The sequence below is a fragment of the Eretmochelys imbricata genome, chromosome 3 (assembly GCF_965152235.1).
Source record: "Eretmochelys imbricata isolate rEreImb1 chromosome 3, rEreImb1.hap1, whole genome shotgun sequence".
Taxonomy (NCBI): Eukaryota; Metazoa; Chordata; order Testudines; family Cheloniidae; genus Eretmochelys; species Eretmochelys imbricata.
This window is the reverse complement of record NC_135574.1, coordinates 77,662,310-77,688,368: the sequence shown is the minus strand read 5'-3', so window position 1 is coordinate 77,688,368 and position 26,059 is coordinate 77,662,310. Positions and strand designations below refer to the sequence as shown.

General features: G+C 47.2%; 1 protein-coding gene across 1 annotated transcript in view; it reads right to left on the bottom strand.

The window, feature by feature from the left end:
* The window catches only part of GRIK2 (glutamate ionotropic receptor kainate type subunit 2), a 601,587-nt gene that overhangs the window by 282,557 nt on the left and 292,971 nt on the right, over nucleotides 1–26,059 (bottom strand). The window contains exons 7-8 of the mRNA XM_077811691.1: nucleotides 5,437–5,580; nucleotides 3,842–3,949 (exon numbers count right to left, since the gene is read on the bottom strand). Of these exons, the coding sequence (XP_077667817.1) occupies nucleotides 3,842–3,949; nucleotides 5,437–5,580 (252 nt within the window). The remainder of the gene's footprint in view (nucleotides 1–3,841; nucleotides 3,950–5,436; nucleotides 5,581–26,059) is intronic.

The following is a 26,059-nucleotide window of genomic DNA, read 5'->3' as shown; positions in this document are numbered from 1 at the left end:
TGAGGGGACAAGATACTTTCAAAGCTGGGGGGAAGAGACAAAGTGTCTGTCTGTTTGTGTGATGCTTTCGCCGGGACCAGGTCAGGAATGCTCTTCAGAACTTCTGTTAAGTTAGTAAGTAATCTAGCTAGAAATGCGTTAGATTTCCTTTTGTTAAAGGGCTGGTAAAATAGGTTGTGCTGAATGGAATGTATATTCCTGTTTTTGTGACTTTTTGTAACTTAAGATTTTGCCTAGAGGGATTCTCTATGTTTTGAATCCGATTACCCTGTAAGGTATTTACCATCCTGATTTTACGGAGGAGATTCTTATACTTTTTCTTTAATTAAAATTCTTCTTTTAAGATCCTGATTGCTTTTTCATTGTTCTTAAGATCCAAGGGTTTGGGTCTGTGTTCACCTATGCAAATTGGTGAGCATTTTTATCAAGCCTTCCCCAGGAAAGGGGGTGTAGGGCTTGGGGGGAAGACGTCTCCAAGTGGGCTCTTTCCCTGTTCTTTGTTTAACATGCTTGGTGGTAGCAGCATAGGGTTCAAGGACAAGGCAAAGTTTGTACCTTGAGGAAGTTTTTAACCTAAGCTGGTAAGAATAAACTTAGGGGGTCTTTCATGCAGGTCCCCACATCTGTACACTAGTGTTCAGAGTTGGGAAGGAACCTTGACAAGCTCTATACTGTTTCCCTTCTCTTCTTCCTTGTTGTCTGTCTCCCTTCATACTTCACCATATCCATCCCATCCTTGGTCTCAAGTGGCTGGGTCTCTCATAACAGTCCCTCCCTTCGTGAACTGATTCAGCTTCTCCTACTGTTTCAGACCCTTCACTTTTTCTTCCAGAATGGAAGTCAGCTTGCACTTCAAGCATATGTATCCCACCTGGCATTCATACAGATAAAGTAACATTTTCTGCAATTGACTGTCTGTTTCTTTGGTGGTCATATCTCAGTTACTGCTAATACCACTTGCTCTCTTGCTGAATCAAGAATCTACTATAAATCTTCATTCTTAAACGTGCTTGAGGAATAACCAGTTTGAGGCTCTGTGGTTGTATCATTGCCACTAGGCTAATATGAAGCCTCTAGTAGTGGATTTGGGATAGGATTAATATAACAATGAATATTATTTACATTAAACTCCTTTATTCAGTTATGCATAAAGCTTTATGGAAAAAGGAAATGAGAATCCTGTTGCATATTGCAAAATTGACTTCTTCTGCTCTGTATAGTAGAAGTAAGATTTGGGCATTCATACCTTGGGGCAGTATTTGGCAAAGCTTTCTCAGGAGCTAAGGGAAGCCACAGTGTTTACTGGAGACCTCTGGACTCTATCTTGGGTCATATGAGGGGCTTGTAAATGCAATTTATAACTTTATATTGTTCCACCTGCTGTTAAGAATTTCGTATTGCAAGGACAGCAACTCCCTATTGAAGAGTGGAAAACTAAATTGGTTAGTCTCTAAGGTGCCACAAGTACTCCTTTTCTTTTTGCGAATACAGACTAACACGGCTGCTACTCTGAAACCTACTCAGTATTAGTTGGTTTTTATTGTTTTGTTTTATTTTAGGTGCTTTGTTGCTGTTGGCCCTTTACATCTTCTTGATTGGAAGTTGTAAGGTGGAAAAGCGGTTTAATGAGAAAGGAAATATGTATTTACAAATACATATATAAAGAAAAAAAAGTGAGGCAGATTGAGTGGAGAGCACTGATTAACTAAAACCAGTAAAAGGTGGAACCAAGGGACTATAAATCTGGTCTATAGGCCCCTGAGCTCATTCCAGCCTGGAAATGTTCCAGTTTAAGAGCCCAGCTGGACTAAGACCTCTGATTCAAGTTAGACACTCACTCAACCTAAGTGAGGCTCTTGTGATGGTTATATCTCTGAATAAGAGGTTTTGCCAGATGCCTTCGTGTCCTTGAAGGTGGATTTCGGTGGTTTCATATGATTGTTGCTATTAGAGTTCTGAAAGTTAAAAATAAAAGTTCCCTATTTTGATACTTGATGGACTCCTGATTTACACTCTGCTTTAATTGTTTATGCTGTATTTACTGATTCGATGATCCATGCTACTACAGTTGTATTATGACAACCTGCTCCTGTCATTTGCAATCACTTTCATATTTCAGAGCAAAGTTTTCAAATGTGTTTTCCTATAACTAGGCACCTATATTCATAAAGTGTAGGCACTTAAATGAGAGGTCTGATTTTCAGAGCTGGTGAGTGCTCATCTCCACATCCCCTCTCCTGGTTCTCTTCTCTGCTCCACACATTTCCCAAGACAGTCTTCCTCTTTCAATCAGACTCAATCCCAAATCCCCACAGCTCACAAAATTTGGCCCATAGTGGACTAAAGTATTATGTAATTTCTCTCAGCAGACCCAGCTTTGCTCCACTATATTCCTGTATTCAGCGCAAGCATCCATGATGCCTCTCTTAGTTAGAGGGAAAGATTAACCTCTTCCTTGTTAACCTCTGCACATGTTACATTGGACATGGATTGGGAGAGAAATCAGGCCAAAATTTCAGACATGGGTGCCTATCGTTAGGCACGGTATATCCACAGCTATCTTAAGAAAGCTGAAGCTGAAATGAGAAATGAAGCTCTGTATGTTTCTCTTCCCCTCTGTAATGTAGCTGAATTAAGCCACACTTGATAACCTTCTTTTGGACTCAGTTGAATAAGGTAATGCATTATGTAGTAGATTTTCAATGGAGCTCATCCTCCAGCAGCTCCCACTGAAACACCTACATATGTGGCCAAATTTTCAAAATTGTTCAGCACCCAGGAACTCTTTCAAAAACAATGACCTGTCCAGTGCACTGGACACTTCTGAAACACTGGCCATTTCATTTAGGGACCTAAAGTGGAGCTGAGCAACTGTTTTGAAAATCTGTGCTGCAACTCTGGCACTATTAAAATCAATGGGAAACCATTGACTTCCAGGGAGTAGAATTTCAAGCCTGGTCCAAATTATGGGTGTGCTGCACTTCTTTCAATGTATTGCTATCAACCTTAATTTTGGACTGGGGTTGAGCAAATCCCTGTTGACTGTACGTTTAGCGCTTATGGAGTGGGACAGATACTCTCCATTTGCTTTCTTGTTTTAAAACAGAAAGCTGTTTAAATTTCACCGAGACATTCAGATTCCTCCCCACATTATTACCCCATCTCCCCAGAATTTCCTAACAAAACCTGTTAAAAAGATAACAAACCATCTCTAGAAACCTCCAGCCCTACTTCTAGAAACACTCAGCTCAGTATCCAGCCCTCTGTTTCCATCATCCTCTTTTGCAAAATATATGCTTGTTATTTACTGTCTCTTGAGCACCCTACAAAATTGTCTTAAGCATTTAACTTGTTATACTTAAAAATGCTACTCTACCATTTTTGGTACTGTTCTATGGTTATATGTTGATTATTTATATCTGGTGACTGATATTCTGTAATCGCTCTATGGATATGAGCTGTATACACAAATATTCAGAGCAAAACCCAAGTGTTTCTTAATTATAATGGTAAAAAGACCCTAGCTAATGAAGGTAGTACACACTCCCATAGTTCTAGCATAACACATTGCCCAAAACAAAATGCTTAAGTTGTCCTAAGTAATACTTTACCTCAACTTCCAAATTGTGAGTTAATTCTATTTCCATCACCATAAACATAAGGGTTTTTTTATAAGGTTATTAAAGGCTACCTCCTACTTAAGAGCACAAACATGAACCTACATTCAATATGATGCAGTTGTAACATGGTATAAATAGATCTCTCATACAGGGAAAGTATTTAAATTTTTTTTAATACTTCACATTATTCTCCAAGCAAATAGGATGAACATGTCAAGTACCTTTTCAAGACCTTCTTCCTTGAGGCTGATCACATCTAAATCAAAATCTGTCCTTAAGCCATTGGTTTTGTTGAAAGTTATCCTGCCTGTGAGGCCTTCCCAGTGGGCCTATGGAAGAAGAAAAATAATTTCCATAAATAAGCCACAAAAAAAAAAAGAACAAAAAAATAATTTCTACCAAAATGGGAATATTAATTATTCATTACATTTAAATAATTCACCTTGTGGCTGATCTAAAGATAAAATAATTTCATATTCATTTCTGAGATTCTCAGGGTTTTTCCTAATTAAACCAACCTTTCTTTAATCTCTGTACACAATTTCTTAACAGCCTTCCATTTTAGCCAATAAAAATTGGTCTTTGTGTGATCAAAGACTGTTTCCATTAACTCTTCTCAGACATTTATAATTACCATTTTTATTTTCCCCACTATATGTACTGGATTTGTTTAATTTCTGTCGTTTTTCTTTTCTGCAAATAAGGTCTTGATGCTGTGAGGTGCTGAGCCTCAAATCCCTTTGAGACAACAGGCATCGACAGGAGTGCTGGAACAATTTGTATAGTGGGATTGCAGAGAGCCATTTAAACAAACAACGTCAAGCCTGGGGGTGCGGCAGCACTCCCAGGACCCCTAGTTCCAGCACCTATGACATTGAGGGACCTGAGTCAGCACCTATCAGAAATGAACGCTTAATTTTAGAAGGCACAATATATTATTTTCTTATAATTTTTAAGTGGTAGAGCCTAATGATGCCATTAATGGGTTCTGCAAGCATGGTCATTGTTAATAACTGAAAATAAGAAGTATATCACTCTCCCAATGTATCTGTTATAGTGAAAGCATTCAAGAGGAGATGTCAGAAGAGCAATTTATGATCTTGCAAGTAGGCACCGTTAAAAATGGAAATTTACGACACTACTGTATTTATCTTTACCACATTATTTCCTCTACTGACAATGGAAAATTCAGAGGTAGGCACTTACGGAACAACATATTTGAACAATGTACCATGCTGACCCTCAACGTCTTAAATTATGCATGATTGTATAAGGACTAAATTTTAAATAAAATCCAAGAGAAGTTACATTGAGGCAAAACATATAAATTTAAGACATTTATGGGGAAAAAAAATCCAGCCTATAGATTTTTAGGTTACCAGAGCTGTACAGCATAAATAGCGAACAGATTAAAGTGGAAAAGGCTGAGGTAAAGGTTGCCTGGAAAGTGGTGGACCAAGGAATATAGGCTAGAATTTTGCTTTTAGAATTATTACATATTTGCTTCTGTGATCATTTTAGCATCACAGAAGTTCCAAGAAAGATCTATGAGCAAAACATTTCATTTTGTCTATTTGCAGTGCAGTACTTTCACCCTTTTGTGTTTTTTATATTTATAAATTGCTCCTGTATGAACAACCATATGAACAGTTTTTAAACGTAAATGAGGCTTTGACTGCAAGTCTCCCCACACACAACAAGCAGAAAGAGTCCCACCTGCTGGTAAAAAAAAATTAAAGTAGACTAAGGGTGGGGGGAAGATGGGATGGAGGACAGGGGTAAGAAGAAACCAGAACATATTTTATTAATGACATACCTCTTTAATGAGACTCATAAAGCGGGTCCCAAAGCGCCATGGTTTGTGCCGATTACACTGTAATGAACTGACAGTCATCTGTGGGAACTGCTGGACAGCCACTGACACCACATGAACTGCATCATACATTAAAGCTGCGTCCGTCTGAAATTAGAAAGAAATCAATGCAGTGAACACAAAATTGAAAGTGCACGACAGAGAATAAAAAAAGAGAAAGAAAAAAATCTGTCCTGCTGTTTGTTATAATGCAGTGTGACAGGGTCAGGCCAGATGGCTACAGGAGAGTGATAGAAGGCAGATATATTAGCCCCAGGTTAAGTAGGTCCCTTTTCCCTAAGAAAGGTAACAGGGAAGGTTTTTTTTGAAACAGAAAGAAAGTTTATTGGTAACGCTTACAGAATTACCAAAGGAAACAAAACAACTATGCAACAAAACAACACAATCAGAAGGTATAACACAGCAGCTTTCAGGAGGGAGAAGTGTTCAGGCTAGCCAGGGCCCAGAGCGGGGGGGCTTCCTCGACACTCGTGGTCTTCCACCCCCTCGAGTTACCTAGTGCCGCGCCCAGTGTCACCGATCCTCCCTCTCCTGAGAGTGCTCGGTAAGATGGGCACGGCTGCGGGGTGGGCGGTTTAGGGGTGGGGGGGTAGACACCCATGTATTATAGGACCCCTCCTAGATGACAGGAATGATGGTATCCACAGCGGCAACGGCTGGGGCTGGCATCTCTCGCTCTTCCCCTCAATCAAAGGGTCAGACGGAGGGAACCGGATGGGGTCACCGAGCAGAGAACCCCAGACAGCGCCCACCGCTCCTAGAAGGCGTCAAGGGAGTCGGTGGACGCCGCCCAGAGGAACTCCGCCCGGATACGTGAATGTACTGAGGATCGGAAAAAGGCCCCACAATCACAGGACGCTTCATGGGCCAACCTTCTCTCTCTGGTTTTATAAATGGCTGTTTTAGCCAAGGCTAGGAGGAGGTTGACCAGAAGATCCCGCGACTTTGTGGGGCCATGGATGGGAAGTGTATAGATAAAAAGGTGAGGGGAAAAATGAAGCCAGAAGCGTAATAAAATATTTGTGAGGAGCCGAAAAAGGGGCTGCAATCTGGCACACTCTAAATATACGTGCACCAGGGTTTCCCTCACATTACAGAAAGGACAAGTGTCCGGGATGGGGGTAAACCGTGTCAGAAACACGCCCGTGCTCACAGCTCCGTGAAGGAGCCGCCAACTGATGTCCCCGACGGGCCTTGGGACCAAGGTGGAATACAGGCTGGCCCACCGAGGTTGCTCACCCTCCAAAGGTGGCAGGAGGTCCCGCCACTTTGTATCGGGGCGGGACACCAGGGTGTGGGCGTGAAGAGTGTGAAGTGTAAGTGTATATAAGTATTTCCGTGGTGCAATTTGAAAGCTAACCGGCTGCATTTCGTGCAGCCGGCTTGCAGTGAAAGGGTGAGGGGTTTGTTGGGATCTACGGGGTAGGGGCCCGATGGAAAGGTCCGGCGGGCCTGGGGTAAGGGATGGGCGGGGTGCGCCCTCGCACAAGGCTCGGCTAACATAAGCCCGAGCAGCGGGGGTCAAGGCGGCCTTCACCTCCTGAAGTACGCACCGGGGGGTACAGAGGCTGGAGAGCCCCATGCGCCGAGCGAGCGTCGGGGATCCAGCCAGTCTCTCCGGTCGTAGTCCAGGAGGTCTCTGACCCTCGTGACTTCCGCCAGGACCAACCTCTGGCGCACCGAGCGGGACTCCGCCACCTGCACACGGAGCTGGGGGTTGTGTAGCAGGGGCTCCGTGAGGAGATCTGCTCCCACGGTGGCCGCCACGGACCTGGTTTTTAGAAACAGTTTCCAGGTCCGGAGGAGGTCCTGGTAGAAGACCGGCAGCCTGGAGAGGTCTCGCGGAAAACCCCTCGGAGAAAGATAAAAGAGCTGCCGGTCGTATCGAAGCCCTTGGAAACGGCGCAGGAAGGCGTGCGCCAGTATGCTCCACGCAGAACTACGTGCACTATAAAAGAGCCTCTGCAGGGCCTGGAGGCGGAAAACGCAGACCTGAGTGTACAGACACTTCAGGCCCTGCCCTCCTTCCTTCAGGGGTAGATGAAGAACTCCAACAGGGGCCCAGTGCATTCCTGACCAGAAGAACTCTAAAATCAATCTCCGGAGGTGGGTCAGGAAACCCGGGGCCGGGGCCAAGGTGTTGAGCCGGTACCAGAGCATGGACAGGACTAGTTGGTTAAGCACTAGTGCTCTCCCTCGGAGGGAGAGACATCGGAGTAGCCTCGTCCATCTCCGGATCCGCCCTATCACCCCGCCCTCTAAATTTTGCCAGTTCTCCGGCGGGGAAGGATGCGTGGCGGAAAGGTAAACGCCGAGATAGAGCAGTGGACCCGCACTCCACCGTATGGTCTGAAGTGCGGGTGGGAGGGAGCCCACCTGTCGCCAGTCCCCCACCGCCAAGCCAGAGCTCTTGACCCAGTTGACTCGGGTGGAGGAGGCTGCCGAATAGATGGCTTGGCATGCCTCCACTCGCACCAAGTCACCTGGGTCCTGGACCACGAGGAGTATGTCATCGGCGTACGCCGACAGGACCAGCCGCAGCTCCGGCTCCCGCAGCACCAACCCTGTCATCCTCCTGCAGAGGAGACAGAGGAAAGGCTCGATCGCCAGAGCGTACAACTGGCCCGAGAGGGGGCACCCCTGCCACACTCCTCACCCAAAGCTGACCGGTTCAGTCAGGGTCCAGTTGAGCCTAACCAAACACTCCGCGGAGGCATACAGCACCAGGAGAAAACTCACAAACTGAGGTCCAAATCCAAACGCCTGCAGAGTGCTCAGGAGGTACCCATGGTCTACTCTGTCGAACGCCTTCTCCTGATCAAGAGACAGGAGGGCGAACGACAGACCATCTCTCCGCCCGAGTTCCAAAAGGTCTCGGACTAGAAAGAGGTTGTCAAAAATGCTGCGACCCGGGACAGTATAGGTCTGGTCTGGGTGGATCACGTCCGCCATCACGGACCCTAGCCGCAGCGAGATTGCTTTCGCTATGATTTTGTAATCCGTGCTAAGGAGTGAGACAGGACGCCACTTTCGTAGGTCACGGAGGTCCCCCTTCTTCGGCAGCAAAGCGAGCACCACTCGCCTGCACGACAGAGGGAGGACCCCGCTCTGCAAGGACTCAGCCCAGACGGTGACTAGGTCTGGGCTGAGAATGTCCCAGAACGCGCGGTAAAACTCCACGGTCAGCCCGTCCATGCCCGGAGATTTATTGGTGGGCATGCGACGGAAGGCTTCCGAGAACTCGGCCAGGGTGAGAGGCAGCTCTAGTCGGTCTCGGTCGCCCACACTGACCGTGGGGAGTTCCTCCCAGAGCACCTCGCAAGCGTCAGGATCGGTCGGGTCCGGGGAGAAAAGGCTTGTGTAGAAGTCGCGGGCCCTCCCACACATCTCCTCCGGATCCGTGAGGGGGGTGCCGTCTTCCGCAAGAAGGCAGGTGACGTGTTTCTTGGCCCCCCTCGTTTTCTCCGGGGCATGGAAGAAGCAGGAGCCGCGGTCCATCTCCCGAAGGAGGCGGATGCGGGACCGAACGAAGGCACCTCAGGCCCGGTGGTCCTCAAGGGCCCGGAGCTCCTCCCGCTTCTCCCGGCACGCTCCGCAGAGGGACGGGTCCTCGGGATCGGTGGCCAGGCGCCTCTCCATCTCTAAGACCTCCCGTTCCAACTGCTCTATCGCCGCATTTCGCCGTCGGCTGGTGCCCCGAGTGTAGTCATGGCAGAAGAGCTTGGCGCGCACCTTCCCGAGATCCCACCATCGCCGCACCGAGGGAAAGGCACGCCACTGCTCTCGCCAGGCCAGCCAAAACTCCCGGAAGGACATCACAAAGTTCTCGTCCTCCAACAGGCTGTTATTAAAGTGCCAATAGGCTGGCCCCGGTCTCTCTGCACGGAGGGAGACTGTTACGGTGACTAAATGATGATCGGAGAATGGGGCCGGCCGAATGGCGGAGGAGTGGGCCTGTGAAAGATGGAAACAGGATAAGTAAATACGGTCCAACCGAGAGTGGTGTGACCGATGGGCCTCCACCCGGACAAAAGTGAACGTGGAGGTGTCATCTGGGTGATGGTCACGCCAGACGTCCACTAGGGAGTGATGGTCAACTATCCCTTGGAGAATATTCGCAGCGGCCGGACTCGGGTCAGCCCCTGAGGGGTCCCGTTCCTCGAGGGTGGTGTTAAAGTCCCCTCCCAGGACCAGGCACTCGTGCGAATCCAGGGTGCCGAGAAAGTTGGACACCTGCTGATAAAATTGTGGCCGCCTGGAGCTCATTTGCGGGGCATAGATGTTAACAAGATTAACCACGAGCCCCTCCATACGGACTCGAAGGTGCAGCAGGTGGCCCGGCACGGCCTCATTGACCCCTAGCACCTCAGGCCGTAGGTTGGGGGAGAACAGGGTCGCCACTCCAGCTTGCCAGGTCGCGAAGTGGCTAAAGTATACCCTGTCCCCCCACTCCAGCCGCCACCTGTCCTTGGCGGCCGGGTCCGTATGGGTCTCCTGCAGGAAAACTACAGAGTACCTTCCTTCCTGAAGGTAAGAGAGCACCTGGGACCTGCGGAGAGCCATCCTACAGCCCCTGGTATTCAGGGTCGCAATAATAAGAGGCGTCATGCGGAGGGCTGGGGGGGTGGGGGCCTCGTGTTGGCGAGGGTGTTCAGGGCCCCCGGCGGGTTGCGCAGCAACCCGTGACCCATCCCGTGGGTGAGTAGATCGCGTCGGAAGCTGCGGGCTCGCTCGTAGGCCGCAGCACCGCACCTTCCTTGCCCCCTGCCCTCCTTTATAAGGGCCCTTGTGGCCTGGAGGAGTTGATCAAAGTCCCCCCATAGCTGAAGAGCCAGCTGTGCCCTATCGCGGGCGCCACGGGTGTGCTCTAGGAACTTCCGTAGCGCATGCCGCAGCTCTTGGGGGGGTGGGGTTACAATTCCCGAGGTGTTCCCTGATGGGCCTCTTAATACAGCCTCGTGGTCCGCTAAGGCGGGTAGACAGGGTACAGACCACCGACGGGGCGTCTGACAGGCTGGGGTTATTAAATTCATTTCACGCCTTGGGGTGGAGGGGGATGGCAGGGGAAAAATTGCCACTCCTAATGGGTCGCGGCTAGAAAGTGCAAAGACTGCTCCCTGGGGGGAATCTGCGAAAGGCGGAAAGGAAATAACCCCAGGGGCGGCATTAACATTGCAGGAGGAGGGAACTTGGGCAGGGGCAGGGGTGGGGGCAGGGGCAGGGGTAAGGCTCTGGGGTGCAGGAGGCAAGCAGCTAAAGGAAAGTGCCTCCTGAGCAGAGTCAAGGGTTAAGGGGTAAGGGAGGGGGCTCCCAATAATGCTAAGTGCTGGCTCCATGGTGGTCTTAGCGGCCATGGCATCAGGTGGTGGACCACCTCCTGCAGGGTGCTCACCCGGGAAGGCAATTAGGGGGAGGGAGCATGGGGAAAGGGAGGCTGGGGTAAGACTGCCCAGCTCGAGGCCAGTAGGCAGCAAATCATCCCCTCCCTGGGTGACCGGGGTCAAATCTAGGGCCTCAATCTCCACGTACACGGGGGAGAGGCCAACTCCTGCCACCCCGGGGGCCTCTCCTCTAGGGCCCGCCTCAACGGTCGCCTCGGGGTCCGCGGGGGGTTCGGGTAGTGTCCAGGCAGAAGGGGCGTCTTCAGAAGTCTCGGAGGGGAGGGTCTCCCGTGGAGGGGGGATTCTGCCTTCCAATGCCAGTCCGTCTTCCCCTCCCGACACCAGCGGATGGATCTCGCTCGTGGCCGTGGCGGGAGGCTCGATAGCAGTGCCTCCTTTCCTGGTCTTCCGGGGGGCTTCCGCGTCGGGTGGATGCAGCGGAGCTCGAGCCTTCCGCTTGCCTCGCTTCCCCTGGACTAGGGTCCAGCCCTCCATAGCATCATCTGGGGGCTGGTTAGCAGGGGTCGTGTCGGGGGGCGGAGGCGATGGTTTAGAGGTTCGGGGAGGTAGCGGTGAGGCAACATGAGGGGCGGGGGTTTCTCCTTGGGGAGGGCCCTCTCCTATACCCGATAATATCCTTGTCACACCCTCCTCCATAGGCTCTGTTGGATTGGTACTAGCAAGGGTGGAACTCCCTTGCTCGCCCGGGCGTTGTAGGGAAGGTATCTCTTGGGCCCGGATGGGAGCAGCGATGGGTCGAGTAGAAGGAGGGTTGGTTTCAGGTGCTGGGCAGCCAGGGGCGTCTGCAGCGACGGGGCCGATGTCCTGCCGGGTCTCGGGGGTTTCGGGTGCCCCTTCCCCCCGGGCCAAAGGGCAGTCTCTGCGGACATGCCCCGCTGAACGGCAGAGGTAGCACCGGGCCTCTCCGGTAGAATAAAAGACCCGATAGCGGGCTCCCTGGTAGGGGACTAGAAAGGACCCCTCGAGCGCCTCTTCGTCACGCGCCCCTGCCAGTGGTAGAAGCTGCACTTGCCGGCGGAACGAAAAAATGTGACGGAGGGTGGGGTCCTTGCAGCCCAACGGGAGAGGGCTGATAACAGAAACAAGTTTCCCCAGAGTGGAAAGAGCGGGTAACAGGGCAGCATTGGGTAAGAAGGGAGGAACGGAGGTAAGGACGAGGCGAACGCCCAGGTCTTCTTACGGTTCTAGGGGGACAAACACCCCCCCCACCGTCAGGCCCCTCTCCACCGCCTCCTGGGCGGCATCCTCCGAGGCTAAGAAAAAAACAACCTTCCCATACATCTTGGAGGCCGCCACAATAGCCGTGGGTCCTACCACCTTCGCCAACGCCTGCACGTATGTCTCCACGTGGGGCGAGGCGGGCACCAGGAGGCAACGGACGCCGTGCTTCCTGGTCAAGGCGGGGAAAGGGCCCCGGCCGCTGGTGATGGTGGCGGAGGCGGGGGGGGGCGAGATGACGAGGCGGCAGGCAGGGGGGAGCCCGCTGCCGCCTGGGCATACGTCCTGGGGGCCGGGGGAGGGACAATCGCAGAGCTGGTGGAGGGAAACGCAGGGAGGGGCGCCACGGTTGATGACGAGGTCACAGCGGTGGGGGCAGCCCCTGCCATGGAGGGCTCAGTGGTTTTAGCGGGGCCCTTTCCTTTCCACCCGCCCTGGCCCTTCCGGCGAACCGGGGGGGGTTTCCTAGAATCTGGGGGGGCGGTGGGTGCAGCAGCAGCAGCAATCACCCTGGTGCGTCCTGCTACTGGTGCCCCAGCAGGGGGGGTGGCAAGTATCTGGACAATAGTGGTAGGGGGGGAACCTTGGGGGTCGGGCAGGGGTAGTGGTGGGGAAGGGACAACTAATTTTATTGACGCAGTCTCGCCCCTCTCGTTCCCCGCCATTGTGAGCAGGGAGAGACAGGGAGACACCGGAAGGAGGAGGGGGGAGGGGAGAAACGGAGTAGCCCCTCCTTCCGCTAGGCTGCGGGCGGGGAGGGGGGGAATGCCGAGGAAATTAAACTGGGGGAGGGGGGGAAGAACAAAATCGGGGTCCGGTAATAGGGGCAAACTGTGGGATAAGCAATCTGGGGGGGGGTGCAGACCCACACACGTTTGTCCAAAGAGTCTCGGTTGGTCGACTGTTATGTCTGGTCCGGAAGGCGAAGTTCAAAGCGAACATAGATTCATAGATTCATAGAAGGTTAGGGTTGGAAGGGACCTCAGGAGGTCATCTAGTCCAACCCCCTGCTTGAAGCAGGACCAATCCCCAATTTTTGCCCCAGATCCCTAAATGGCCCCCTCAAGGATTGAACTCACAACCCTGGGTTTAGCAGGCCAATGCTCAAACCACTGAGCTATCCCTCCCCAGCTGGATCCGAAGGGAGATGGCTGGTTGCCAGCAGGGACGGACGGCGGGGGGGCCGTGACAGTTGTAATAACGATGGGGGGGTAGGGGCACCGATGGATCGGGGGTGGGGGTCTCCACGCCACACCCCCTGTGCCGCCACAAACACAAGTAATCACAGTCAGACTCCCCCCCACGAGAGTATAATTCAGAAAATTACTCAGTCTTACGGCCCCCTCACGATGATTTATAGCGCTCTTGAATTATTTCTTCTGTCTGCTGAAATCTTCGTCTCCGGGCTGTGTTGGCTGTGTTCCAAGGCTTCCGGCATGCTAAGAATGTTGTAAAGTCCGAGCTGCTGGCAAAACGGCTGGGTCTGGGGGTTTCCACTCCCCCCTCCGGACAGCAAAATCAGCAATCTTCCCCCCCCACCCCCCGGGGGCTCAGCTGAGGCAAATAGCTGCGCCCGAAAGCAGGCGTGGGGGGGGGGGCAGGTGCTGGCAAAGGACGTAGACGAAAAAAACCCGCAAAAAATAAAAAAAAAACAAAAAAAGCGTCTGGCGCGGTCAGGGGGGGACTAAGGCAGGTGCAAAAAGTAAGAAAAATCCGGGCCAGGGGGCTTCAGGAAAGAATAGAAAGCAGATAGCTGAGGAGCAAGCAAAAGACGTTCCGTTTCCCAACAGGGAAGGTTCCAGAACAATCAGGAACCTTCTGGAGACAATTAAGACTGACAGGCTGATTAAAACACCTTCAGCCAATCAAGAAGCTGCTAGAAGCAATTAAGGCAGGCTAATCAGGGCACCTGGGTTTAAAAAGGAGCTCACTTCAGTTTGTGGTGTGTGTGTGAGGAGCTGGGAGCAATAGGTGTTAGGAGCTTAGAGTGAGAATGCATACTGTTGGAGGACTGAGGAGCACAAGCATCATCAGACACCAGGAGGAAGGTCCTTTGGTGAGGATAAAGAAGGTGTTGGGAGGAGGCCATGGAGAAGTAGCCCAGAGAGTTGTAGCTGTTGCACAGCTGTTCCAGGAGGCACTCTAAACAGCTGCATACCACAGGGCCCTGGGTTGGAACCCGGAGTAGAGGGCGGGCCCGGGTTCCCCCCAAACCTCCCAACTCCTGGTCAGACACAGGAGGAGCTGACCTGGACTGTGGCTTCATGAAAATGGCCAAACTGAGGGCTGCTGTGAAGCTCCAAGGTGAGCAAATCCACCAATAAGCAGAAGACCCACCAAGGTAGAGGAGGAACTTTGTCACAGCAGGCAGAAAACCATATGACTGCTTATGCAGCACTGTCAAATAAAACATAGTTACCAAGTTCCTACATCAGAAATGTCAAGCTCTTCAGTTTTAGCTTTTCTTTTTAAATCCAGATATAAGGGCCCAATTACATACTATCTGGGATCACTGCAGAGCTCTGACAACTAAGATGACTTGTTTATAATATTAAAAAAGAAGTACCTTCAGGGGCTATATAAATCACACTATGCATGTATATGTCAATGAGCAAGTTATTCTCTTGGGTCAGGAGAAAGATTACAAAGGCCTCAGCTAAGAAGGAACATACACAGGCAGTGAAAATAATATTTTTTCCATTTTAGAATTACAGAGAAGATACAATCCCAAAGGTGCTCAGCATATTCACTAATCACTTTTTAGGAACTCAGTTTAATCCCTAGGGTTGATTTGACCAATTTTTCCCATAAATGAGAGGCAATTCAAATTTACATTAAAATTCATATTCATTTTAATTGTTATCTTGTGCCCCTCCAAATAAATAGTCTTTTTACGCTCAGTAAATGCTAACCAGCATCATGCTCACAGCATTGAGCTACTCACTCAACCGACACAGTACACTGTGCAAAGAAACCAATATGTCTCTTTCATTTTGTTTGATAAATAGTGGCAAGTGTTGCCACCAAAACTGAGAAGAGGACCTCAGACTCAGCTGGTGGAAATGAACTCTGCCATCTGCTCACCATACCATAGAGAAAAAGGACCTATTTCCCCTTCTCATTCACATAATTAGTGAGCTGTGAAATGAGTTCTTTAATGGATAGGAAACCTGGAGATTATTGCACTTGTCACAATACAATACAATGTAATACAAAATGAGCTTATGCAAATGCATCTCAGGGCATTTTACAATATGCAAAAGTGCTATGCCTTTATAGACCATAAGCCACATTTAGATTGAAATAGGTCTCCTGAGGTGACATTTCAAATTCAAATGGGAATAAATCCCAATTTTGAAATAGTCAGTACAATGGCTTCAGATGATTCAAGCAGCAACTAAGCTTGTACTGATACTACAACTCAGACAAAAAATACACAGATCCTAAATTGTTCACCACCTAATAACTCATTAAAATATTTTTAAGGCCAAATTGATATCTGAGAAGGAGCCAATATAGCTCCCAAAAGCTGGAGTAATATACAAAGTCTGCTGTGTATAAATTAAAATTCTGGTGACCGCATCTTGCTAAAGTTGGAGCTATTCAATATTTTCTCAAGGAAACAATAAAATAATGTACTACACATTAGTCTAGCTCAGATTTCAAATGTATGTGCTATGGTCTTCTTGCAAGAGGGTGTTTTCACTGCCCAACTTCTAACTATATTCCCCGAACCGAAGACAGGAAAAGCTAATCACACATCTCCTCTAGCAATCAGTAGTCAGAATGCTTTCCATAGTGATCATCACCATTTTTAGAAAAAACAGGGATACGAACAATTTTATTGAAAGAGAGAGACAGCCAACTGCAACAAATAGATTAAACTAATCAACAACTAAGCCTCCTTCATATTAAATTTGTCCCACTCCATCCATGAACAAATATGCCTGGAGGAGGACAGTATGTAGCTCCTGGAAGCAGTGGCACATCTGCCCTCTGGCTCCTATGCGTAGGGGACTCCTCATGCTTCCCCCACCCCAAGCGCCGGCTCTGCAGTTCCCATTGGCTGGGCTTCCCAGCCAATGGGAGCTGCGGAGGTGGCACCTGTGGATGGGGCAGTGCACAGAGCCGCCTGATCATGCCTCCGCATAGGAGCCAAAGGGGGAACATGACACTGCTTCCGGGAGTCGCCTGGGGTAAGTACTACCTGGAGCTTGCACCCTTGACCCCCCTCCCATGCCCCAACCCCCTGCCCCAGCTCTGATCCCCCTCCTGCTCTCCGAACCCCTCACTCCCAGCCTGGAGCACACTCCTGCACCCCCAACCCCTCATCCCCAGCCCCACCCCAGAGCCCTCACCTCCCAGCTGGAGCCCTCACACCCTCTCGGACCGCAACCCCCTGAACCAGCCCAGTGAAAATCAGCAAATTGGGGTGGGGACAGCAAGCGATGGAAGGAGGGGGGATGGAGTGAATGGGGGGTGGGGCCTTGGAGAATGGCTGGGGTAGGGGTGGGGAAAGGGAATTTGGTTTTCTGCGAGTAGACACCTGGCAACCCTAGAAGTAGGACAATGTCCATTTAAAAAATCATCATGTAATTTGATTATTTTTCTTTTGTCTGTTCTACAGAATGGTTTGAAAAGTTAGGTTAATGCTTTAGCATACATTCTTTGAACATGATGGTATATATGTGTCCAGCATGGTTTTGGTTGTTGTGGGTGGATTTTGGGATTTTTTGGTTTTTGTTTTTTTGTTGCTACTCATTATCTCACTACCTTGGCGTGTTTGGGTCTTCCCCCTTTCACCTTCACCTTCCTCACAATGGTGCCAAGAAAGGGAAAGGCAGGAAAGTCTCTGGATATGTCTACACTTGGAGCTGAAGGTGTGATTTTTATTTTTACCCACACAAGCTTGATCAAAGCTTGCACAAGTATGTAGTTTCAAGCTGGGAATCACACCCCCAGCTCCAAGTGTAGATATATCCTCTATCATCCAGGTGCTGGGACTTGTCCTACCCACCGCCACTCTGTTTGGGTGATCGGGATGATGGAGGACAGTGTTATAGGCTCCTCTCCTGCAGTGGGTGAGGGGTCACTGAGTGAGTTTAAGCAGCTTGCTGGGGACGGGAAGTCTTTGTCGGCTTCATGTTTCACCCTCACCCATTCCACCTTTACATAGGTGTGCTGGGTCTCCTGTGATGCCAGGGGCTAGACTGATCACCAGTTTTGGAATCACAAAATCATAGAAGATTAGGGTTGGAAGAGACCTCAGAAGGTCATCTAGTCCAACCCCCTGCTCAAAGCAGGACCAACACCAACTAAATCATCCCAGCCAGGGCTTTGTCAAGCCAGGCCTTAAAAACCTCTAAGAATGGAGGTTCCACCACCTCCCTAGGTAACCCATTCCAGTGCTTCACCATCCTCCTAGTGAAACAGTGTTTCCTAATATTCAACCTAGACGTCCCGCACTGCAACTTGAGACCACTGCTCCTTGTTCTGTCATCTGCCACCACTGAACAGCTGAGCTCCATCCTCTTTGGAACCCGTCTTCAAGTAGTTGAAGGCTGCTATCAAATCCTCCCTCAATCTTCTCTTCTGCAGACTAAACAAGCACAGTTCCCTCAGCCTCTCCTCATAAGTCATGTGCCCCAGCCCCTAATCATTTTTGTTGGCCTCCATTGGACTCTCTCCAAATTGTACACATCCTTTCTGTTGTGGGGGGCCCAAAACTGGACAGAATACTCCAGGTTTGGCCTTACCAATGCCGAATAGAGGGGAATCATCACTTCACTCAATCTGCTGGCAATGCTCCTACTAATGTAGCCCAATATGCCGTTAGCCTTCTTAGCAACAAGGGCACACTGCTGACTCATATTCAGCTTCTCATCCAATCTAATCCCCAGGTCCTTTTCTGCAGAACTGCTGCTTAGCCAGTCAGTTCCCAGCCTGTAGCAGTGCATGGAATTCTTCCTCTCCAAGTGCAGGACTCTGCACTTGTCCTTGTTGAACCTCAGATTTCTTTTGGCCCAATCCTCCAATTTGTCTAGGTTACTCTGGACCCCATCCCTACCCTCCAGCGTATCTACCTCTCCCACAGCTTAGTGTCTTCTGCAAATTTACTGAGGGTGCAATCCATCCCATCATCCAGATCATTAATGAAAAAGTTGAAAAAAACTGGCCCCAGGACTGACCCCTGGGGCATTCCACTGGATACCGGCTGCCAACTAGACATCGAGCCCAACAATCTAGCCAGATTTCTATCCATTTTATAGTCCATTCATCCGATCCATACATTTTTAAACTTTCTGGCAAGAATACTGTGGACACAGTATCAAAAGCTTTGCTAAAGTCAAGATATATCACTATCACTGCTTTCCCCATATCCACAGAACCAGTTGTATCATAGAAGGCAATCAGGTTGGTCAGGCATGACTTGCCCTTGGTAAATCCATGTTGACTGTCCCTGATCACCTCTCTCTCCTCCAAGTGCTTCAAAATGGTTTCCTTGAGGACCTGCTCCATGATTTTTCCAGGGATCAAGGTAGGCTGATCAGTCTGTAGTTCCCCGGGTTCTCCTTCTTCCCTTTTTTAAAGATGGGCACTATATTTGCCTTTTTCCAATTGTCTGGGACCTCCCCCGATCGCCAAGAGTTTTCCAAGATAATTAGCAATGGCTCTGCAATCACAACAGCCAATTCCCTCAGCACCCTCAGATGTGTTAGCTCTGGACCCATGGACTTGTGCATCTGGAAGGGATTTTTCCCACATGGTGAAATTGACAAGCTGATGTTTGGGGTTTTTTCACCTTCCATCTGGCATGCAGGAGACCTCTTGGGGGGCTTCCAATGAAGCTGGTGGGTTACAAATGGTCCAGTTAAATGCCCCAAAACCCACTGAGCTTCCTAGGCACTCATATGGCATGGTGAGGGGCATGCCTCTGAGTGCCTCTTCTCCCTACAGTATGGGGAAAGGAAGGAGCTGGGACCTTGACATCCAGAAAGAGTTCTTGGACAGGCCAGACGATGTATAGGGGGCATGGCCTTCCCTTCACATTCACCCTCAGGCGCAGTACATCAAGAACCAGAGATACCAATTGAGATCAGCACTGGAACACTCTTGCTGAGTACTTTTGGGTGTTAACCACTATTAGTCAAATAAAATTGCAGCTTCCTCATTTACCCACATGATGGTGAATATGTGGACAGAGAAACAGTGAGATATAAATGGCTACATATACTAAACCTCTACATGTCACTTTTTTTCCATGTAGAGGACAGGTCGATGCATCCAGTGAACTGCATTACTTTTGTTTACACCTCAATATATTTCAGTTCTTATCTAGTTTCAAGATGCAAAAAATACACTTTGTAATTTTAGAAGACATCTAATGTATGTGTGTTATCTGCTCAGGCATGACATTAATTCAGGATTGGGGTTTTCCTGATTAATTCTATTTCTTCATTAAATAGTTCTAAAGAAGTAGTACTGCTCTTCAGACAGAAAATCCTATTTCAGTTTTTATTATACAAATCCCAGTCTTCTTTAAACCCTAATTTACAAATTCTAAGTAATTTAGATGATATTCAAGCATGATGTGGAGGAATTCTTCACTGCTCAAAACCAGTTGATTAAGAAACGGATGAAAGCAGGTAAACCTACAGGTTTTCAATTAAGTTTCATTTAACTAAGAATTATTTTTTCTTAATTAATTTTTCAATAATAAAAGCCTAAAGCAATATATGGCCTCCAGTTTTAAAGATATTCTGTGGAATACTTGGAATCAAGGAAGCTCTCTAAATTGAGTAGTATTATAAATAACTTAGTACCAATGGGATAGACAAACTTAATAATGTTAACTCTGTTTGGATTTGACTGGTATTTACTGGTGATTTTATGGATTGTGAGAAGAGCCAAAATAACAGGGAACTGGTTTAATTTTCTATAGCTAAGATAATTTGTATATTTCTAAATCTGCAATACACAGGGGCAGTCCTTTATACAGACAATTTTTTCAATGAAGTCAACAGACTCTTCACTGCATAACTGGAATGACAGACATGGAACCATAGAAATAGCTTTCAAAGAGTCCTTAGGTATATAGTTCATCCCCCCTACAGATGGAGGTACAGTAACAATTACCACCTTCATGCTACTGTCCCCTTCTGACCCAAGAGGATAGTCAAGTTTGGGGCCCTGCGGAAGTTCAGTTGGGAGTAGAAATTGGTGATAAACAAAACTGCACCACATGAATACCTATTTGCAAAGAATATACAAAGTCCAGTTTCTCTGAATGCAGAAGGAATCAGACAGCAGGAAACAGCTTCTTTTGCTCACAGCACCTTTCACAGTACTTCTTAGCCTTCACCCCTGACTCAGTTAATTCTCCCCCGGGTTTCTTCCAGGATCAGACACCGAGCTTTCAGTGGTCTTTCTCTGGTCTCTCCCAGTTAATGTGTTCACGCACATACCTGATCACAATACCCAGTAGAACCTCCCTACCACATGGTGCTAGTTTTTCTATTAGGCCTTGTTTTAGGTGTGGACCCCATACATGTTTCCTACAGCTATCTTAGATGAAAGATGTGTTCACCTAAATGATATTTTAACCCAACTCATAAGTTTTCACCCAGCTCAGAACAAGACCTTAATGTTTGTGAAATGCTATATTTAATACTTTTGCCTTCATGATGTATGGGGAAGGGCTGCCAAGTTTTTGTTGGTTTCCAACATTTTTTTCTGTTTATATTTTACATTAGAAATTCAGGTCCAGACCAACCTGAACAACTCTGTGAAGACTGGAGAACGGATGAGCTAGTAAAGTGATAATGTTACACAACAGCGCATAGCAAGTGAGAAGGTAAAGGATTTTTAGTCAAACTGCTTAAAGTTCTTGATATTTTTGTTGTTAAATCCCTATTTAATGTCATATTGTGGAGAAAAGAATCTGTTACATATTGTTAAGCCTAATGTGTGAGAGCTATCCATTTATATTCTCTAAGATCCCCCAACTAATCCTCCAGCAAAACAAGGTCAGACATGACATTCTGGATATATCTAAGGGGGAAAAACAAGCAGAATTAAAAAAAAAAAAAAGACTTAAGGCTTTAAAGATGCAAAAGAGGATATAAGCCCTTTTAAAAAAAAACATCCTTTGCAGGCCACCTTTAAGGGCAGTGATTACAGAGATGGGAATGGAACTCAAGACCTTCTAGCTCTCAGTCCTGATCTTAATCCATTAGAACGCCACCCCTCAAAATCCCAAAGTTGTTGCTTTTTACTTTGAAGATTTCTTTTTTAAAAAGTGTCTTCAAATTTTCACAGGAAAATGATTTTTTTTTTCCCATACAGTGGAGCATAAAGAATGAACAATTTCCGGCCTCAATAAGAATTCTATTTCTAAGTATGAAAAACTATGCCTGATTTTACTTTAGAAGTTCCCCATTCTCTGGTTAAATCCACTGCAAGTATTCACTTATTATCTGCATCCCTGGGGCACAGACGGAGTCTATATATTAGCAAATGTATGCCTCCATTTGTTTCCAAGGTAACCATAACAAAAGTAACCAGAGAAACGTAACACAGAAAGTGGAAGAAAACGGTCCACCAAATAATTTAACTATAGCTCTTTAAAATGTTCCAACATGTTAAAATTAGTTCATATAACATGTTCAAAGTCTTAAATAATTTCACTTATCTTGGCATGGTTAGTAAGCTCAGGAAGCAGCATGATTAGAGAGAAGGCACAGAATTATTCTTAGCTCCACAAGCAGCCAGCTCTTAAGGGGACTGTTAAGGCAACAGTAAAATCTAGTTCACATGGACTTTGGTCAGTGGCTCAACACAGGTATTATCACAGTCACTCCCATATAGAAATTATGTCGTCATTTGCATAGTCACTTCCATATCTGTAACAAGATATCCATCCTTACAATAGTTAAGACCAGGGATCAGCAACCTTTGGCTCATGGCTTATCAGGGAAATCCTCTGGTGGTCCAGGCCAGAAATGGAAGGAACCTTGACTCTGTCCCACAATGTGCTATTTGTAAGGATCAGTAGCAGATTCCTTCTTCCTCCCTTGAACAAATTGTATTTTGTGGTGTAGCTGCATTCTCTCTTACTAAACACAAGCTGGGTCTAATTTTGGTCTAAACCAGGGATAGTCAACCTTTGGCACACAGCCCGCCAGGGTAAGCCCCTTGGCGGGCTGGGCCGGGCCGGTTTGTTTACCTGCCATATCCACAGGTTTGGCCAATCGCAGCTCCCACTGGCCACGGTTCTCCGCTCCAGGCCAATGGGAGCTGTGGGAAGCGGCGGCCAGCGCATCCCTCAGCCAGCGCCATTGGCCTGGAGCGGCAAACCATGGCCAGGGGGAACTGTGATTGGCTGAACCTTCTGACGTGGCAGGTAAACAAACCGACCCAGCCCGCCAGGGGGCTTGGCAGCTTTTGGCACACAGCCCACCAGGGTAAGGCTTACCCTGGCGGGCCGTGTGCCAAAGGTTGACGATCCCTGGTGTAGACCAAAATTAAGGTTTTACAGCTTGTGTTTAGTAAGAGAGAATGCAGCTACACCACAAAATACCATTTGTTCAAGGGAGGAAGAAGGAATCTGCTACTGATCCTTACAAATAGCATGGACAGCACACTGGGGGTAGAGTCAAGGTTCCTTCCATTCCCTATCCACTTCCCACTCCTTACCCACTTGTGTTGGGGGAGAAGTAACAATCTTGCAGCACCTGCTCCCCCCATTTCCATGTACAGACCAAAGATGTTGGGAGACCACAAAAGACGTGGGGTGAAGGGACGCACCTTACTCCCCTCCATAGTCACATAGATCATAACATAATCTTGCCCTTTGTGAAGAAATTATTTTCAGTGTGTTGCACGGTACCACCGTGACATTTATATTTATACACTGCAAATCCCCTATTGAAATCCCACCACCCTGCTCAGTCTGACAGTAAAAGAACTTCCCAGTGCTAATCATGTATCCCTTCTCCTAGGCCTTGCCTAACATGCCAATAATTTAAAATAAATTACAAAAAAGTGTTAATTACAAAAAATTGAATAAATGGCAAACCACATAGCCAAAGCAAATAACATCCCTTTCCTCCTCCTTTCTCTGTATTATGTGTAATTTCCTATTATCCAGGGTTACTTCCATTTATTGAGTTCTCGTAAGTCCACTGCAATAAATGTGTAACTCCTAACTCCAGAAATGAACCCAATATGTGTGCAAGGGGAGAAGAATCAGCCCCTATAAAGTATCTTCTTTTCCTTTTAGGACTGGCTTTGTCATAGAAGCAGACTGCTTCCCCTCTTCTAAATAAATCAGAAAAAAAGTACTTGAACACAAAGACATAAGGAAAATCTGACAACACTGAATAGTCATGAGAGTGGAGCACCTACAGTAGAAGGACCCTCATTATTAGCTGCCTGCTACTTTCCTTGAAAGCTGTCCTGTTTGACCAGAAAACTACATAAAGCTGTCATTAAAAATTGTAGGATATGAACTGGAACTGTCAAAAAAGAACAGAGGTGTATATAAAACCAACCTAAGATTTATCTATCAATGTCTGCACTTGCTTGGATATAGCAGCAAGTACTGCCTGCTCCGAAAATTACATTTCAAGGGCTAATATGACTGCTCTATGAGGCAAAACAGCCATAACTCCAGTTTACCCAGTTACCATAATGGGAATCTCTGGACAGTGAGGAGAAAATGGTTACTTAGTTTACAATAACTGTTCTTCAAGATGTGTAGTGCACACATCTACATTCCACAGTAGGTGTATGTGCACCCAATGTGCTCAAGTTAAATACATTTTGCCAGCAGTACCAGCAGATGATTATGATTGCCAGAGCTTAATTCGGAATATAAGACTCGTTTTGATAAGTAGATCTTAGGCATACATGGCAGTCCACCTCAATTGTGTGCAGATCAAATGACCCTCAATGCCTTCTGAATCAGCTTTTACCAGGACTTCTATGTTGGAAACTCAGTCTTGCCATTTGATGCCCAATCATCATAGGTATCACAAATGGAAACTGTCAAGCTTGTTACTGTACTATTGATAGCAGGTCCACGTTTTACTGATAGCAGGTCCACGTTTTACACAGCAGGTCATGAGGAAAACAGAATTAGAGACTTTGATTTTTGTCTGTACAGAGATACATGTTGCTTGCAAATTCACGATGGAGGTGGCCATACACAGCCCTGGCTTTCTTAATTTTTGCATCCACTTAGTGGTCAATTGTGGCTTCATTGTTCAACATGCATCTAAGATAAGCAAACTGTTAGATGGCTTGGAGCATGGTATTTCAAAGCTTATTGACAGACATTGGTAAGATTGTTGAGGAGGTGACTGATACGTAACCTCAGTTTCATTCAGCTGATAGTGAGGTCAAATTTACGAGCCATTGCAGCAAAGCAGTTTGTAAGATCCTGTCATGCTGCTTCAGAGTATGCCATCAAGACACAATCATCAGCATAGAGCTGTTCCTGGATCAGTGCTTCTGTCAGCTTGATATTTGCACATAGATGGGAAAGACTGAGGAGCTTACCAGTGCAGAAGCATAAAAAGATGCTTTTTGAAGAGCCACCAAGGGCTTCCTCTAGCACTACAGCAAATAATAGACCAAAAAGGCTAGGAGCAAGGACACATCCTTGCTTCATCCCTTCTGCAATTGGAAATAGGTCTGTTAGATCACCCTAAACATTAACTCTTCCACCAAGGACACATCCTTGCTTCATCCCTTCATGCAATTGTCAAACAATGTTAATAAATTTGTCTAGACATCAAAATTTAGCAAATAATTTCCAGAGGGCAGTGCAGTTGACTGTTGAAGCCTTGGTTAGTTTGAAAAACATACACAAAGGTTGGTGCTGTTCACAAAATGTTTTCTGGAATTGTCAAATGATGAAAACCATGTCAACAGTGCTCTTCTGAGCACAAAAGCCGCACTGTGACTCAGACAGAACGTTGCCAAAGGTTTGGGTCAGGAGTCAGTTCAGGAGAATCTTTGCAAGAATGTTGCCTGCCATGGAGCACAAAGATACCACGGTAATTACCACAGTCACTCTTTGAGCCTTTATGCTTATAGATAGTGATGATGTTAACATCTTTCAGTTGTTGCGGTATAATTTCTTGAAGCCAGACATGTAAGAAACACTCAAACACCCTGTCAATGAGAAAATTCCCTCTGTGTTTGAAAACTTCAATAGAATGGCATTGGGACCATCAGATTTGTTATTTTACATTCTCTGAAGAGCCTTCAACACCTTAGCTTCTGTGAGTGGATCAGCAAGTGCATTAGATGTGGGAAATTTTCTGACAATATCCAGTACTCATCAGAAAGAGCAGAAAAATGATAAAATGTTCATGCCACGATCTCCAATGAGACATCACTTGTTAGTGGTGTCAAAGCAGATTGGGAATGTTCACACACAGCTTTGACTATATCACAGAAACTTTTAGAGTCAGGTTTATCAGCAAGGGCCTGTAGTTCATCTGCTTCATGAGCAAACCACATATTTTGCATTTGCTGGAATCTGAATTGGAGCATGCTGCAAGCTGCCTTGTATTTGTCCTGTTTTGACTTAGAGAGTGGGTCAGCTAAGAGTGTGGCATGCCCTTGTTGCCTGACATCCAGGAGATTCAATATTTCAGGATCAGCATTGTCTAACCAGTCTGCATGATGGCGTTTCATATACCCAACACAATCCACAACAGTGTTATAGAATAGATTATGTCACATAGGGATACCCATTCAACAGATATGTCATCACTGATCAGGTCCCATGGAGGTACTGCATCAGACACAGGAGGGTAAATATGACCTTTTCACATCCCATGGTAACCAGGTTTTAAAAAGTTAGAAAATCCTTCTATTGTCAGATGTAATGCAGAGATGGCTGTTAAATGGAATCTCACAGCACTGATGGAGAG